This window comes from Taurulus bubalis (genome assembly GCF_910589615.1).
Source record: "Taurulus bubalis genome assembly, chromosome: 9".
Classification (NCBI taxonomy): domain Eukaryota; kingdom Metazoa; phylum Chordata; class Actinopteri; order Perciformes; family Cottidae; genus Taurulus; species Taurulus bubalis.
Window position 1 is genome coordinate 7,990,741 of NC_136597.1, and position 17,581 is coordinate 8,008,321.

General features: G+C 43.1%; 1 protein-coding gene across 1 annotated transcript; it reads left to right on the forward strand.

The window, feature by feature from the left end:
* Window positions 1–6,960: 6,960 nt before the first annotated feature.
* Window positions 6,961–17,411, forward strand: wfdc1 (WAP four-disulfide core domain 1). The gene is made up of 7 exons (XM_079223849.1): window positions 6,961–7,071; window positions 14,968–15,160; window positions 15,282–15,365; window positions 15,909–16,049; window positions 16,520–16,567; window positions 16,671–16,730; window positions 16,841–17,411. Exons 1-6 carry the CDS (start codon window positions 6,973–6,975, stop codon window positions 16,727–16,729), a joined length of 624 nt encoding a protein of 207 aa, XP_079079975.1. The 5' UTR covers window positions 6,961–6,972; the 3' UTR covers window position 16,730; window positions 16,841–17,411.
* The last annotated feature ends 170 nt before the right edge of the window (window positions 17,412–17,581 follow it).

The window sequence follows — 17,581 nt, forward strand, 5'->3', positions numbered from 1 at the left end:
GAAGTACAGGGGGGATTGTGGAATTTACAGATGTAAACCAAACAACGAATTTATGTAAATTGTATTGCTTTTCGGTTCAGTGCTCAAACTGAATATGAGAGTCTTTTGCTGCTGTGAGTAAAATATATGAAGGATGCTCCCTACAAGCAGATCTGAAACACAATTAGAAGTGTCAAATTGCATCACTGAAACAACACAATAAGATCGAAATGGTTCAGTGATTTTTTTTTTCCCAATGCAGCCTGAAACCTGAAAGAAAAGCGTTTCTTAATTTTCTTCCTCTGCAGAATGTTTGGTATGTGCAGCCAACAAGAAAACTAGCTTTCATAACCCTGAACCAACAAGAGGCACCCGATAAACATCTTCAACCTGGTATAAATCAAACATAAATAAACATGTCACTCTGCATAAATCTGCACAAACCCAAAAACCAAACAGTTTACAAACAGTGGAATCCCCCCCCCTCTACTAACAGACAGAAGCCACACACACACACACACACACACACACACACACACACACACACACACACACACACACACACACACACACACACACACACACACACACACACACATTGCCATACACACACTGGAGGAAAGAGGCTGCAGAAAAGAAAACTTGCCACAACAAGAGAGTTGGTCACAGAATACCATGAGCCTTTGATCTGCCAGACATAATCCATGTTTCATAGAAACTCTACATGAAAACCAAACACACAGTCAAACACAAAGACATGCCATGGTTGACTGCCAAGAGAGAGCAGAGGCCACCTATTATCAGGGAAAGGAAGATTTAAAATGAGGAGGATTTCCAATCCAGTGAACAGCAAAGCTTCTGTTACTTTAAAACTGTGGGGAAATGTGGTCCTTTAATTGCTAATACCCTTATTTACACACTGTCGACACAAAATTCGATATTAAATAAATAAAAAAAATGTAAAATAATCGTAAAGGGCCCTGCACCTATTCTGTATAGTGTTTCAAAACAACCCGGTTGATGTCACTGATGTCAAAAGAATAACATCGGCTTGGGCCTGAGATTAACAATTTATTACAGAAAGCCTGAGGTACAAACTAGAAGTGCAGAGTTTGAAAGAAGTGGCTGGGAGCGTTTAATTAAAGATGCAATTGAGTTGCATCATGTGATTTGTAGGATTCAGCATTTTTTGGAGTGTGACCCACAAAGGACTAAGCTGCTTTGAGTTAAACCATGTGAACGCCTGTGTGCTTTTACTTCTAGCAACTAAGTGGGACAATTTCAGTTTGAACCTGCCTGTGTGCCAGAGAGAGAGAGAGAGAGAGAGAGAGAGAGAGAGAGAAGCAGCCATGTATATAGCGTCTATATTTGACCCTTTCAACATCAACTCCAATAAAACAGGAGACACAGGAAGATCTTTGAAGTCTACTCAGCGCCTCCCGGTCACTTTGACCCTGCAGTGGGACCCCTGGGCTCAGAGTCGCTATAGAAATAGCTGAAATAGTTTTTCGTTCCTTCTTTTTTTTTTTTTGCTGACCTTGCTCCCGGGGGTTCATGCTGAGGAATGCGGCACAGCTACCTGAGTTCAAAGCTCTTCGGTAGCGGTACGAGAAAGAGTAGAGATGAGAGGAGAAGAGAAGTAAGAGGGAGAGGAAAAGGGAGAAACCTAAATGGGGGACAAGAGAGGGGAGAGAAGGAAAGATAGCTGAATGTGAAAAAGGAGAAACCAGCTGGGAGAAAGTTTGGGGAGAGGCAAACATGAAGAGAGAAACTTAAAACCCAAGAGGAGCACAAGAGGGGACAGAAGCTGGAGGAAAGCTGATCAGAAGGCGAGGGAAAATAAAAAAGAGAAAGAGGAGAACGGCAGAAAAGAAGCAATTACCGTATACAAGGAACCCCTCACCGCCAGTACCGTCAGACGTTCTGCCGGTTAGGACCATTAGAGGATCAAGGGTAATGATACAGGAATGAAAAAGTCATGAAGGGGAAGCAGTCGAGATCGGGCATGGCTTTAACCTCCTCACTGATTAGAAGAAAAGAGACAGACATGCTGGTAATGAGAAGTGGTTAGTGTAGCCACAGGGTGAGCAGACCCACGCACCGGCTCCACCGGAGGCTGAAATACATGTTGACACCGGTTACTGGATTTCACATGGGACAGTTGCAGTTGCCCCAGTCCACAGCTTCAGCCTCCAAAACTGTGGCAATTCATAATGTGAATCTTCTTTCACAGGTTTAATATGTGTTTTTATTTATTTACTGGCTCTCTGTCCAAGTTCAACTAGTTATTTCAGTTTGCAAGATTTTGGCAATTTAAGCGTTAGTTCTTCACACATTTTTACAATACAAGCTTAAAAAGACTTCAGACAACAAAGGTACAGAACTCAGGCAGATGTTTGGTCTACGTGGTTTGCCTGGTGATATCATCCCCCCCTCTCCCCCTTTTTTTATCGACCCATCTGCATTTCATACGTTCTCCAGCTTGATGCCATGCCAGCCAGCATCTTTAAACAGCTGTCCCACTTTAACTCACGGATGTCAATTTGTTGAAAAGTGGCATCATATAAACGCACAGATTGTAAAAGACATTACAAATATGTAATTTTAAAAGAGCTAAATGCCGTTGTACAGTGGCAGATTACATTACCAGCGTAGAAACTTTTCCATTTCTCTGTTTATGTACTAAGTTGATAATAAAGTGGAGTGGATGGCGCCAGTAATATTCTTCCGGTCTCTTTATAGTCGAACAAATCCAACAACGCAATCTTGTACTTTGAGTGCATCCATACTGTATGTGTGTTTCAAGTTTAATCACATCGCTGAATCTCAAACTGAATAAATAATACAAACGCACATCCTATCACGGACTAAAACAGTCACTCAGTCAGAGATTTATCATCCCTCTAAAGCTGCTCAAAGTTTATATTCTATCAGACACATATTACAACCAAATGCTGTGATGCAGCTGATGCCCATTTAACTTTTTTAAAGTGAGACAGTAAAACAAAGCAAATTAGATTTTTATTGATGTTGATATACAGCACATCAAAGGGATACAACTACTTTAGAGTCAAAGTGCTGCAAAGATGTGGCACAAAAGTGCAGGATGCAATCCCATTTGAATAAAATATAGATGTAGTACAAAGTAAATTCTGCAGGCATAATTTAGGATTGTATTCTGTGTTTCATAAGTATGTTAAATGTGTCATGCTGCATATGTGTACAGACTGCAAGTGCAACTTTCATCCCTATCAGCATTCTGCAGTCTATTTCACAACAACCAATCACAGCTGACCCCTGACCCCTCAGGCTGGCCTCTGACACCAACTGACAGTCCCAATTTGGAATGAAGGGCTTTGACAGGCTTCTGCTTCAGGCTGCAGCACACTGACATGAGAGCGGCCCACCAAAGTAGCGTGCTAATAGACATTAAAGTGCAATAAAAGGATGAATGCCAATTTGACCTTGTCAGCTTGCTTTGTTGCAATGCCAAAACAATAATAATGCCAAAACAATAATAATCCCAAAACAATAATGATGCCAAAACAAATCTACAGAGGAAACCACATCAATGGGAGTTACTAGCTCACGGGTGAAACCAGAGCCAGAACAGTGTGGAGCAGACTGCCTGGCCCAGCTGCGATAAGCGTTGTTTTTCTAGTGCTCGGAAACACTACCACTTTCGTTCACAGGGGCCGCCAAAAATCAACGTTCCTTGTAGTAACTTTAAATGAACAGCTAGAAAATCCTGTGGCAAAATTGTATACAAATGTAAGAACTCAAGACATTTCAAGGATCTGCTGGAACCAAGTGTTAAATGAGATGGTGGGCTAGTACCGAATGCACGCAAAGAAGCACGACTCCACTGAGTGGAAATGGAAATGGCTGCTACAACGTTGTGTTGTTGTTTCACAACACAAACACTACATTAAACACGACAAAAATGATGAAAAGGTCATCTTGAATGGCCGTTCCATTGCACTTGTCTATGTCACGGGTTGTTTTTTCCCAAGTGCCGGGTGCATTGCAGCATGATTAGCAAACGATAGCATGCTAACAGTACACTAAGATGGTGAACACGGTAAACCTTACCTAGCAAACATCAACAGGTTAGCATCATCAGTGTGGGCATGTTAGCATGTTGATGTTAGCATTCAGCTCAAAGCAACCATCTGACTCTTGGCCTTGTTTGCTCCTCCTTCACCCTTGAACAAAAACCTGTATACATATGTATTAACAGGCAAGAGTCAACACTTATGACAGTATGAATATTCATATCCCTGTATGTTATTCTCCTCCACAAAAATCCTAATTTCAGCCAGAAATATGGTGAGTAACAAGCAAGTTTCAGTTAATCAATCACAGATGTATACACCTATGACTGTTATGCATGCATACTTATTGCACCTTGTAAATGTTTTGAGTACACAGACAGTAATTTATACTGTCAACACATTTGCCTTTAGTCTCTGTTAGTCCACAAAGTGAACACATTCCATCCAGAGGCACAAGCTGGACCTCATTATGAAACATATGCCGTGCCTGTTCCCATTCGCCTTGTCTAATATAATACTTTCCATGCTCGTATAACCCTCACGTGTGGCTGAGGAGCTGCCCTGACAAGATCCACGCAGACCTATTACGCCATAAATCAGACTAGAATTAATCTCGACCATCAGAGAGGAGAAGCATGTGATGTGAAGCCCCTTGAGACTCACAGACACTCCACCCTGCAGAACCAGCTATGTGCCTTTGCCTGTCAGATGAGAGGAATTTCTGTCTTTTCAATGAAGAGTCGGTCTCTGAACCCTCTAACATTCAGCAGACTTCATCTCTAAGGTGTTCCTTCCTCCCTCTCTCTCTCTCTCTCTTTCTCTCTCTCTCTTATTTCTGCCTCGTATTATTTTTAGAATTCACATTGTGCCCCCATTCACAACTGTAAAAATGGATACTGTCCAGACTGAATGATGTGTCTGGGTAGCTGTGGGAGTCGCTACAGTGTGTGTGTGTGTGTGTGTGTGTGTGTGTGTGTGTGTGTGTGTGTGTGTGTGTGTGTGTGTGTGTGTATGCATGCACTTAAAGTTGTTAAATCTGGAATGTGTGAATGTTTCACCTCTTATTCTGTTCATGAATGCAATTGTTTAGTTTATTAATATTCATGTGTACATTCCAGATCTAGGCATAGGGCAGGAAATGGATGATGTATGTGAGAACACGTCTGGGAATATTAGCACACTGTCTACAACTTGAAACTGTGCAGCTGCAGTTCTTTCCTCATTCATTGTGGAAGAACTGCACACAGCTCAGGGTGCGGTACAATTTAAGATAATAGAACACAGAGCTCAATATTTATGTTTTATTCCAGTGAATTTCATTCCACTACATGAAACCAGGCCCATCTAAAATCCAACACACAAATTTAGCCTCCGTAGAAAATATGCTATAAGTATATTTTGAATACATTTTCACTATTTGTTCTCTCGTGTTATAGCGAATCAGAACACAACATGTTAGCTAACTCATTGAGCTAACGTTAGCTCATAAAATCTGCTGCAGTAGTTTCAGCAAGCAAAAACTGCATTATTTTGTGTGCAAGAATTGAAGCTTGACAGGCACAGCATGAGTGACTTTGGTTGAAGGAGATACAGCAAACCTTTCCAAACTATGTTAAATACACCCCTGCACCATAATGATCATAATATGATGCTACCACGTGGACAGGCTCACCTCTCTGTCTCTATATTTCCCCCTGTTCTGTTCTCTCTCTTTTTTCTCCCACTCAAACTCTTTACTCTGCCTTTTGTGTAAGTGAAGCCGGGGGCCTCCCAGTGACATGAGCGCTGCTCCTGTAAAACTAATAATGACTGAGATTTGAGCTTAGCATTCTTTCTCCCTTTCAGTGCAAGACACTGAGAATGGAGGGAGGGGGGGGGGGAGCGGATGGGGAGAACAGTCCAGTGGTAGGTAGGGGGGTGGGGGGGGGATGTCCTAGTTTGAGAGGGTGCAACTTGGGGAAGTTGTGAAAATGGAAGACAGAGAGGCCCATTTCCCTCAAACACGCCACATGCTTTCATTTTTTATGGGTCGATGCCTCAGAAATCACACTTCATCTACTCCAAACATATTATACAGACACATGAGTGCACACACACACACACACACACACACACACACACACACACACACACACACACACACACACACACACACACACACACACACACACACACACTCAGGGTGTTTAAGTATTCCCATTCTCATATAAATCATGCGTCCTGTCCCAAAGAAAAATCTGGAATGTAAACAGGGATGTATAACAGTTAATAGTTACAATTACTGCTTCAGCTCTAAGGCTATCAGTCAACAATGTTTTATTTTATTTTTTTAAACCCCACACTTTAGAAACATATAACGCAAAGCCACGGAATATAAAATATGCCCTGACCACACACTGACACGGCTCTGTCAAACTCACATAAAGATCACCAGATGTGCAACGAGATGCAACTATGGGGTGCAAGGGGGCGGTCCCGCGCGCTGCCTGTCTGATCCACCCCGCCAGAGACATGTGCGCACGCTGTGCCAGCAGACACTTCCAGCTCGCAACAACTGATGCACAGACAGCTGCCGTTTCTCCCTTCACCGGCTCCCCAAAGCTATTCTCCTTCTTTCGTTTCATGCCGACACTGCCTCCATTCATCCCCTCTGTACTTTCCCCTTCCTTCCTTCCCTTCTATACTCTGTCATTCTGCCCCTGCACTTTTCCTCAGGCGGATATAGAGGCAGGTCCCGTTGGAGCGAGAGAGCTTGTGCAATCTCTGGCTGCACATGAGCGCCGGAGAGTTATTGCTCCAGCTGGAAAGGCGCCGCGAACGCGCAAAGGACACACTTTGGAATAAGGAGAGGAGACGAGGAATACCACAGAGACAGGGGAGAAAGGAGAAGAGTGGGAGACGCAGAACGAGTTTGGAGTTGGGGTGCAGGACGCAGACCATGTCGGGCTCTGTGGTGCTGCTGCTGCTGCTGTCCCTGCTGGCCCTGTCCACAGGAAGTGACACCAGGAGAATCAGGAAAAGAGGACTTAACCAAAAGGTGAGGATGCTAACCTTACTTTTGACTTGTGTGTGTGTGTGTGTGTGGACTTCTCTCTTCTCTGTTTCTGTCTGTTTTCAGAATATCCTCCATAGTGGAAGGAGGTGAAAGCTCAATGCATTACAGCACAATACCAGCTCTGTTGCAGAAAGCTGCTCACACAGTGAGAGCACTTTTGTGGCTGAGGTGAGAGGTGGTCAAGTTGACCTGGTTCGTATGAGGGCTTCAACCCAGTATGATGGAAAGAGCAGTGTTGTAAATGAAGTATAACCAAGTGCTGCTTTTCAAGAAATAGTTACATTTATGTTTGTGCAGAGAGTTAGATGAGAAGATCAGTAACACCAGGCTACAGCCAGCTGACAAGTGAAGCTTAGAAAGCTCTAGAGCTCACCAATTCACATATGAGGTAACGCGAGTAGAACACATTATGGATCAAAAAAGACATGTCTGGCAAGGGGCTGTGTGCCGGACTATTTCTTGGATGGGAGCAGCGACAACTTGCTTTTTGTTTGATTTGGTTCTTTCACTTTTGTATGGATTAAAAAGTGTCTGGCCAGCCTCTATGCTGAACTAAACTGAACTAAACTCATATTTACCATGCAGATATGTATAATTAAGTGTGATTTTGAAGAATTTGCACTTTACTGAATTACATCCGTGCTATACTTAAAAACAAATAGGGAACCACGTGTTTTTTATTCCACTTATTCCACTTTTTTTTTTTTAGCTCCATTACATCAACATAACAATACTGTGTTGGGTTAATCCATCCCTTTTAATAATTCATCACTTTGAAAAGGATCTTTCAGGATATTTAGTTTTTCTCTTTTGCCTACGTTTGATACATTTTACTGGTAATGCTTCTGAACTTTGATGTACAAATTTGAATTTTAGCGTTACTACATTGGGACATTGCTTCGAGTAAAAAAATCGACATGGACGGGAGTGTTTTTCCCCCCCAGTTTTGATGAGGAGCAGAAAGTAAAGTGTGCAACAGGTTGGAATAAGTTGCTGATTTTCAAGTTTCCATATGAGTAATTGAAGGGCACACACAATGTAAAACCTTTGTGTGTGTGTGTGTGTGTGTGTGTGTGTGTGTGTGTGTGTGTGTGTGTGTGTGTGTGTGTGTGTGCGTGCGTGCGTGCGTGCGTGTGTGTGTGTGTGTGTGTGTGTGTGTGTGTGTGCAGTGGATTATTAGGGCAGGAACTGAACTTGCAGACCGGGCCCCTGCTTGTTAACTCAACTCAGTGTAGCTGATTGATCATCTCTAACAAGGGCTCACTGTAGCGTGCTGCCTTCTCTTTCTTTTTCTCTCTCGTGCTTCAATGTTCTCACTTTCGAGCTGGTTTGTGCCCTCATTGGCCCTTTTCTCTCTGTCGTGCTCTGCCTTCATCCCTCTTCCCTTCTGTCATATAAATCAGTTACCCTTCCGACCTTTCTCTGCCGTGCTTTCTCCTTCGCCCCCCTTGTTTTCCCTCTTTTAAATCTCTTTCTCTCGTCTCCTCTCAGGATGGGCCAAAAGCACCGTCTTGCTTGACTCTGCTTCAAAGCTGCTGTAATTGAAACATGCTGAGATGGCTGGGCAGAAGGAGTTTGTCTCTTTGCCTCTCAACCTTTTCATCTCTGAATCTCTGAAACTTAAATTTTTTCAGCCACCTCCCCCACACGCAAACATACACACACAGCCTCTGCCTCGTGCATAACACCGGGGCTGCGTGGAAAGACAAATTATAGTCACTGAGAATTTCACGTAGGCACTGCGCTGTGGAATAGTCAGTGAGTCCTGAAAGGAAAATTGGTAAACATGTATAACAAACCCGAGGCCACCAACAAGCTGAGTACCTCTAGTCTGTGATCACCTGAATGTCTTATTTTCAAAAAGGGTGTGTAAACACATTACTCGATGTAGATTGGAAAAGTATTATAAAAATGTAAGCTGTCAATTATTACATGCATTATGAAATCTACAGTTTTCAGTTCATTCAAAAATTATAACTTCTGTTATCTGACTTAAAGTTATGACCAGAAAGGTGTATGTTTGACTTCTGGGTCAGACTGTCTTCGGGAGCAGAGTCATGTCCTCCCTGCATTCTTATCTAGACCTTCCCCTGCAAAACAGGGTAGCACTCAGTAGCACTTTTCTAATTTCCACTTTGAGTATGACAAATATTGCCTAATAATACATGGGATGTAATAAGTGAGGGAAGAAATAGGCGTGAGAGGGCTTACATCAAGAGAACTCTGTTTGATAGATGGGAAAACAGGTGGAATAGTGTGGGCAGCAGGCATCCACACACACACACACACACACACACACACACACACACACACACACATACACACACACACGGATGATTTAGTCTCACACAGCCATAACACAGTCTGGCTCAGACACCTGTCCGGGCATGTCAGTGAGCAGGAACAGTGTCTGAAGCTGCCTACCACCATGAATCTTTCCAGTTTTAATTCATTTGATGTGAAGTGAACCATTCTGACAGCAACTGGTATTTAGACAGGGGCCCTGCAGATGCTCAAAGACATGTGTAGCCCACTTCCTGCATGGGCTGGCTGGCTGTTTGACTAGGCCCAGGGCCACTAATGTAAAAGCAAACAGATTCACACAGCACTTGTTTGCTGATTTCCGGCTTATAAGGACGTGTCTACTCTATGTAACAATCCCTGATGCTATCAAATTAGAGTAAACCAAGAGGTTCAGGTCATGAGCTGAGTTTAAGGGGATTAAAAGGGACATTTTGATTGCAATGGTTGAGAATCAATATGTATCAAATATAATTGCACAATAATTTACTGACATGCTGCACTGCCTGACTCCTGCTTTTTAAACTGTGTTGTTGCACAAACACATTCGCTGCTAAATAAAAATGGAGTTGCTTGCAAGGGCAAAGTGAATTCCTGAGAATGTTTTGCATCAAGTTCAACTTTGGTGAACTTTGACTTGTGAATTTGTCCAAAATGGAGGGATGTAGCTTTTATTAGCTGCATTGCACCATTCAGTTTGATTTAGCCTGCTGTGTGGACTATACACAGACTATACACTAACACAAGAATCTAGTCGCTTCGACAAAAACTTCTTGAAAACCTGTGTGAACGCATTGTCCTGTTAGTAATTGAGCTAAGCCAGCACATTTGTTAGCTGGAGAGCTTTATTTTCCAAGTTTAGAGTTTAGAGAGGCTGTGGAAGCTATTCTGACTGAGCTTGCGATTTAGTTGGCAGTTAGTTTAAAAGCTGCCTGGACAAAAAAAATCCCTGCAGATTAAATTAATGTGACAGACAGTTTACAGTTTACCGATACAATTAATATTAAGATTAAAACACACACTTCCATACCTAACAAAAGATGATGTTTTCCAATAAAATAGGTCTGTGTTGACAGCCTGGATGTACACATTTCTTTCTTCAATGCCATCATTAACATATTGAATATTAACGAAAGGAGAGTGTTGTATGTTAGTCTCATGTAAGTCATTTAAAATGTACGTAGGAAAAAATCTACATTTGCAAGATAACTATCAATTCTAAGAATATATTTCGCACAAACTTCAATATTAAATGTGTGAAAGTCAGGAAAATAGCATAGATGGAGGGTAATAGCATCTTCAATGGAAGCAATATTTTGTGAACATTTTGAAAATGTAGTGGCTCTCTGTAAAAAAGGGAGTTATTGTAGTCAGTCAGTCAACCATCTCACCAGTAGTTGTGTGAACTGGTGTGTGCAGCTCTCAGCAGGACTAATACCAGTCAGATGATGTGAGCCTGCTGATCAGTAGCGTATTATTGGACTAACACTGGAGTCCAATAATACTTTTTTTTTACCTGGAGCCTGATGTTTCAGACATTCCTTTTGTGTGGCAACAGACATTTCATGTCATGACCAACAACCGAGAGAAAATTCATATGTATGTGAGACCACAGACATGTTAGTACAGCTTACCACATATGTGTAATATACAGCTGCACTACAAACAGAATAGTGGAGTAACAGATGAGTTTAGGGCGACCTCTATCATTGCCGTCCCTGCTACCTCAGGCTATGACTGACAGGTAGCAGACCCTGTTTTCTCAACATCAATTAGCTGCATCGCAGTTGGTTCAGCTCCCTCCTGTTGCGTAAACCCCGCCTCATTCAGTCTGATGGTCTGCATTTCACGATTAGACATCCCCACTCACCCAGTATGCTCCCAGTTTTGCTCAGCTGTCGATCGACCAGTTTGTCGGTCACTGAAACTCTCCTCTCCCTATGATTTTCCTGTTTGCTCACAGTTTAGCCCGCTGTTTCTCTGTCTATCTATCAGTACGTCTGTCTATCTTTCTGTCAAACTGCTGGTCTAGAAACAGGAAATGAGTCCTGACAACCCAAAAGCTAGCCAGATGTGTGCTGTTGGCTCCTTCACGTAGTAGACATGGGAGATGTGGCCCGATCTCAGTACAATTACGGAGCCAGACAGGGTCTCCAGTGGCTCCCCATAAACCACAGAGCAAGAGCACTAAAAAGAGAGGCATTGAAAGAGAGACTGAACAAGAGCACCAATGAGATCCAGGAGGCAGAGAGATAGGGAGAGTTTCCGAATGACTGTGACAAACTGCGAGGGAAAACATGCCCACAGAAAGACATGAACATCCCACACGGGCCCGCTGCTAGTGTTTAAAGGAGAGCCGCACAGCAGACAGGAGTGTAAATAACCATTGTGCAACATCAGAGAGATGTGTGCGGGATTGTGCGAAAGATCTCAGGATGTAGAGCATGGCGACCCTTCTGGCATACCAAGACACAAAGGAGAGGAGCCCTGAGAGTGAAGCAGTTACAGAAGTAGTATAGTAGTAGTAGTGTCCACAGTGTTGGCAGGTCTAAGGCTCAGGGATCAATGCAGTAAACACGTATTAAAGAACGAAGGGCTTCTGCTGCGTACAGTATTTACCCGCTTTACAGTCGCATAAACAGGAAGGGCACACTTGACCTTTTTGTAGGACATGTTTGCAACTTGAGACTTTCGGAGCAGATCGGATGTGAGACAAGGAGTAGTAAGGGCAGTCATTATGTCATTATCCAGTCACAGAAGACTTTCTTCATTCATAGATCTAACTGTACCAGAAGACGTTGGTGAACTACTTCGGCTCCACTAATCTCCTGAGAGCCATGAATGAAGAGTTTGAAAGGCCTGTGGTGTGCAGTGTGTGGGAGCATGTTCAAGCAGAAGCAACTGTGAAAATGCTCAAGTCATTTGGGGAAGAGTATTATTGTCTGAAGGTTTTGAGACTGCTGTTTTTGAGACCTGCATTTCAGAGCCAAGACGGACATGCAGCAAAGGTCCCGAGACCAAAATTGAAACCGAGACTCTGCAATTATATGGCATCCACTCGGCATCCACTCGGCTAGCAAGGCCCTCTAGAATTTGATTATTTTGACCACTTGGGGCAGTGCAAGAGCTGTAACCACAACGTTATCATATCCTATTTTAACCTTGATAGAGCAAACTGGTAAAGCAAACAGTTTTTCACTGGACCTTCACTGTACCATAGCTACTGTACACACACACACACACACACACACACACACACACACAAACATGCACACAAACATGCACACACCGTGCCTCTGATATGCCAGACATTCCTTTTATTTGGCAGCAGTGAGATTTTCCACATCATATCATCTCAAGCAACTGAGAGGAAATTCTTAGCAACTCCAGTCTGAGTATGTGAAGAAAGAAACCCGGGCATGTTTGTTTTCTTCACTCTGCAAACAAAGTGCAGATATATATATATATATATATATATATATATATATATATATATATATATATATATATATATATATATATATATATATATACCTTGGAAAGTTGAAGACATCATTTTAATTTGTTAAGTAGTTTAATTACCACACATGGAGCAGCACTAGGGCTCCATTGAGTAACCTGATGATTGGAAGTCCAATATTCACTCTCATTTTTATCTCTGTTTTGGTCTCTAACTACTCCTGAGAAAAAGATATGCCTCTCTAGTTGCTAAACGCTCCACTACACAAGCTAATTACTAACTTTGTCACAGTGGATTTATCGGAGCAAAAACAGCTGCCTTTTGTGTCACGAAACAATGCTGAAGAGAGCGGTACAACTGACTCATAGCTGCAAACTCAATTCAGCAAGTACCCCAACAAATATTGAAATTTGAAACCCAGACCCTCAAGTGATGCACAATCAAAACTTGGACTGTTTCCTGTAATATGCAGGACCTCAGCGTAACTCTTAGCTCTGACTGTATTGTTCCCTCCGTCCCTCTATGGTGTGAATCCCCCATCCCACCCCTCCGAGAGCCATCCGGCCACTAAGCTCTCAGCTGCCAGGACGAATTAATGTGGCTTCAAAGTGAACACACGTACAGTGTGTGTGATACCAGCATCTACGCCAAACATTTGCTTTCGTTTTTCCGGTTGGTTTGTAAGAGCGTTCAGTAAGCCTGCCAAACAAACAGCACCGTTTTAATGACCGTGTGCGACCCACAAGCTGATTGTCTAATTACTAATCTAGTGCAGAGCGAAAAACACCCATCTCTCTCTCTCTCTCTCTCTCTCTCTCTCTCTCTCTCTCTCTCTCTCTCTCGCTCCCAAATGAATGTACTTTGGAAAGTCAAAGAAATTCACCCACACAACTGAAAAGACATATATTCAGAAATACTGAAACAGGCTGTGCTTGTTTGACACAGCAAGCATGTGTTGTTGTGACAAACAACTCTGCAGAAATTACATTTGAAATGTGATTACAGCCATGATGCCAGTGTTACAAAGGACTGGATAGCCAACCAGCAACATAGCGTCCTGTGCCGTTGAAGTGCAAAGAGTTCAGAGGTTTATAAGCTATAAAAGGGACGTTAGATCAGCACAGTGTTGGTCATTGTTTCTTGTAGCCGTAAAGAAAGGAGTGAACTAGAGACTTGATCACACTGAAACTTACCATATAGGCAAATACAGTGTTTGAGAAAGTACGAGAGTTCATGTTTAGTCAAAGGCAGCTGTGCTTCTTGGGATTCTGTTTTAATATGTGGACATAGCCTTGAACAAAGAATAACTGCTTAAATACTGTGGCACAAAACACGTGATATTTGATACCAACATTGTGAAAGCATATTAAACACACGTTTTATGCCCTGGACATGTCTGAACCAACAAACATGAATCAATAAAGAGCAGCAGCATAGTAAAAAACAACTATTAAACCCCAGACACCATAGCTGGGACACAGATGTAATTAAGTTATCCTCTGCAAAGCATTTCAGATCTTCTCAGCAACACTGGAAGCCTGTGGGCTTGCACTTAACGTTGCCAAAGTGTGTGAAGCGTGTCCTTGCTTGGCTCAAAGTCCTGTGGCCTACTTTCTCCCTCTCAGAATCCCTAGAAAAGTGTTGGTTCCCACGGTGAATCACCTTCCTGATCCAAGTTAAGACTTTAGCAGGCAGGCAGGCATGCTGAAGCCAAAACATCGGTGTCCTTGCTGAAGCTCTGCTGTGCCAAAAAGTGATCAGTCAGATCCATTGCTGCCCTCTGGTGGTTAAAAAGTGCAATTCGTGCAATTGTACAAACACACTGTTAATGTCCAGTGCTGTCTTTTTTTCAGTTCAGAACCAAGTGAGAAGTTTAATTTCTTTTCAAATACAAAATCATCATTCATGGTGTTTAATGTTGTTTCCTTCCAAAATTACTCATCAGGAAGTACAGTTCTAACTATAGAATTAGATTTTTTTTTAGCCAAGATGGTATTTAAATATATGCTAAGAAATGTTCACTTATATCTAGTGAAATGCCTAAACAGCTACTAGAACCAACCACATCAACATTCTTGTGAATTTATTGGACATGCATCTCTTTTTCTGCCCTCCAGGACTACGAGTACCCCAACCACCAGTCCACACAGCACCAGAAGAACGACAGGTGTCCTCCGCCACCCCAGATGCTGCCGGAGAGAGCCTGTGAGGTGCCGGGCTGCCGCTCAGACTCCGAGTGCGAGCGCCACAAACGCTGCTGCTACAATGGATGCATCTACGCCTGCCTGGAGTCTGTCCAGCCTCCACCAGGTCAGCAACAAACCAGTGCACAGTTACACGCAGCTGTGTTTGGGAAACTAGCCCATTTTTTTGTTTCTCTCTTAAAAACATTTGATAACAATGGATGTGGATGTGTGCGTCTTCTGAACAGTGTTGGACTGGCTGGTGCAGCCCAAGCCTCGGTGGCTGGGGGGCAACGGCTGGCTGTTGGACGGCCCTGAGGAGGTTCTGCAGGGTGAGTACACTTCAAACACCCGAGTCACTGAGGTCAGAGGAAACACTTGCAGCTCCAGATGGGCGGCATGAAAGACGCAGCTCACTGAAATTCTCAACGATCGCAGTGTATTTTAGCCTTCACAAATCTTTCAAATGCCAATGCAATCTGCCTTTGCTCAGTGAGTACGACATCAGGTTTCATTCAGCACATTTTGGTTTTATATCCCTATATAGCTCTTCCCTCCGGTTATGTAGGCACTGCTGATGATGACGATCAACAAGGGGGAAACAACTTAATGAGAAGGGGCAGACATTTCTCCATCGTTAACAGTCTCAGTAGACTCAAATAAATGCATCCACAAGATTCATTACAGCTGGATGTTATTCCAAAACTGTCATTCTGCTACTCTTCAAAGGCTGTAAGAGGTTCTTGCAGGTTCGCATGGTAGCTCGAGAGAGGACAATCAAACAAAACAGAAGAAAAACAACACCATAACCACTGAATGACCCTAGTTCAAGTTTTTGATTTCTCCTCATGCACTGTGTGTTTTCTGCCCACTAGCTGAGGCCTGCAGCACAACTGAGGATGGGGACGAGCCTCTTCACTGCCCCACGGGCTACGAGTGCCACATCATCAATCCAGGAAACCCTGCCGCTGGCATCCCAAACCGGGGACAGTGCATCAAGCAGCGTGGCAACTCTGGTATGGCTTTCATTGACTAATGTCCAGGCCTTTGACACACATCATCTCCTATCTTAATTTCATCTCTTGAAAACAAATCTCTTGCTTGTCTGATTTAATGGAATGTCTCTGCGAAGTCTGTGGCCCTTTAAATCACCAAGGGACAGGGGCAGGACTCCTGGGGATCTCTTGGCACATCCCATGCTGTTAGGAGCCAAGTTTCTCCGATTTAATAGATCTACAAAAATACAAATTGGAGTGCTCTGTCAACAGAGTAGATTGCCTCAACATATGATCTGTGGTTGAAGCGGTTGTCAGATATATTAAACTATAATGACCTGATTAATAAAAGAACATTACTTTTTTCCTTTAGGCATCTAATAATTTTCATTTTTTTCATTTCACACAATAATTCAAAGTGCAGATATGGAGCTCAGATATCAAACTTTCTTTCTTTTTTGTCTTTTTAATTTTGGCAATTTTATTTACAGATGGACGTCCGAGGCATAAATACTTCAAGGACTACAAGGACTACTTAGGTAAGTGAGGTAATGTGGACAACCTGAAAGCCTGCACCATTACTGAAGAATCAGAAATAAGCACCAATCTTTTTGACGTGTCGATGGCTCTTTTCTCTGACAGGTACCAGTTCCAGCAACGCAGTGGGCTACGAAAAACCTCATCAGAAGCACCTGGGATGATGTATGTTTACAGTCACATTGAGTTTTCATGTCGTATTAAAAACCCCAAAGACCTCTGCGCCCTTTTACCTCCTTTGAGACAAAGCCTAATGTTTTCTGTTCTGCTCTCAGATCAGCCTGACCTCAGCCTCACCTCCGACCAGAACACAACCTCAGACATCAGCCCAGATCTGCTCTCATCACAACTGAACCAGGATCCTCTCTGACCTTTTTACCAGACCTCCAGCTGCTACCTCCTCTCACAAAGCCCCCGTGGTGCAGCCTGTCCTCGCAACGTTTTTTATTGTCCCTCTGTCTGTGGCCTGTGAGAGGATGTAGCGGAGAGTGTTGATGGTGAAGCAGAGGTAAAGGAGGAAAAGCTGCTCGTCAAATATCTTAAAAGGAAAGAAGGATCCCATGCTATTTCTTTCCAACCCTCTCCTTCCCTGCAGCTCATTGTTATTCTCACCAACACATTCTCTCACCTTCATGCTGGTCAGCAGAGCAAATCAAGACCATGTGGCCGTGATAGTCGTTCTGTCTCTCTCGTTCTCAGAAGGGTGGTGCTCAAATTTCCTGATCTGAAATCTGGAAAGTTTTACAGACAAATAGGAAAAATGCCAGCTGCAGAGGTTCTCATCTTTGAATCAAATCCAAATGGGGTTTAATGTTCAAACTTACAACTCAAAACTAAAATAATAAATGCCATATGAGTGTGTGTGTGTGTGTGTGTGTGGGGGAGGGGGGGGGGGGGGGGGGGGGGGGGGGGATTGTGTCGGGTTTTACAGGATTTGGAACAGCTGTAGATTTGTTCGAGCCAACCGGTGCTGACCGTGATTTCATCTCTATAAAAAGCAAGAGCAAATTAAAATG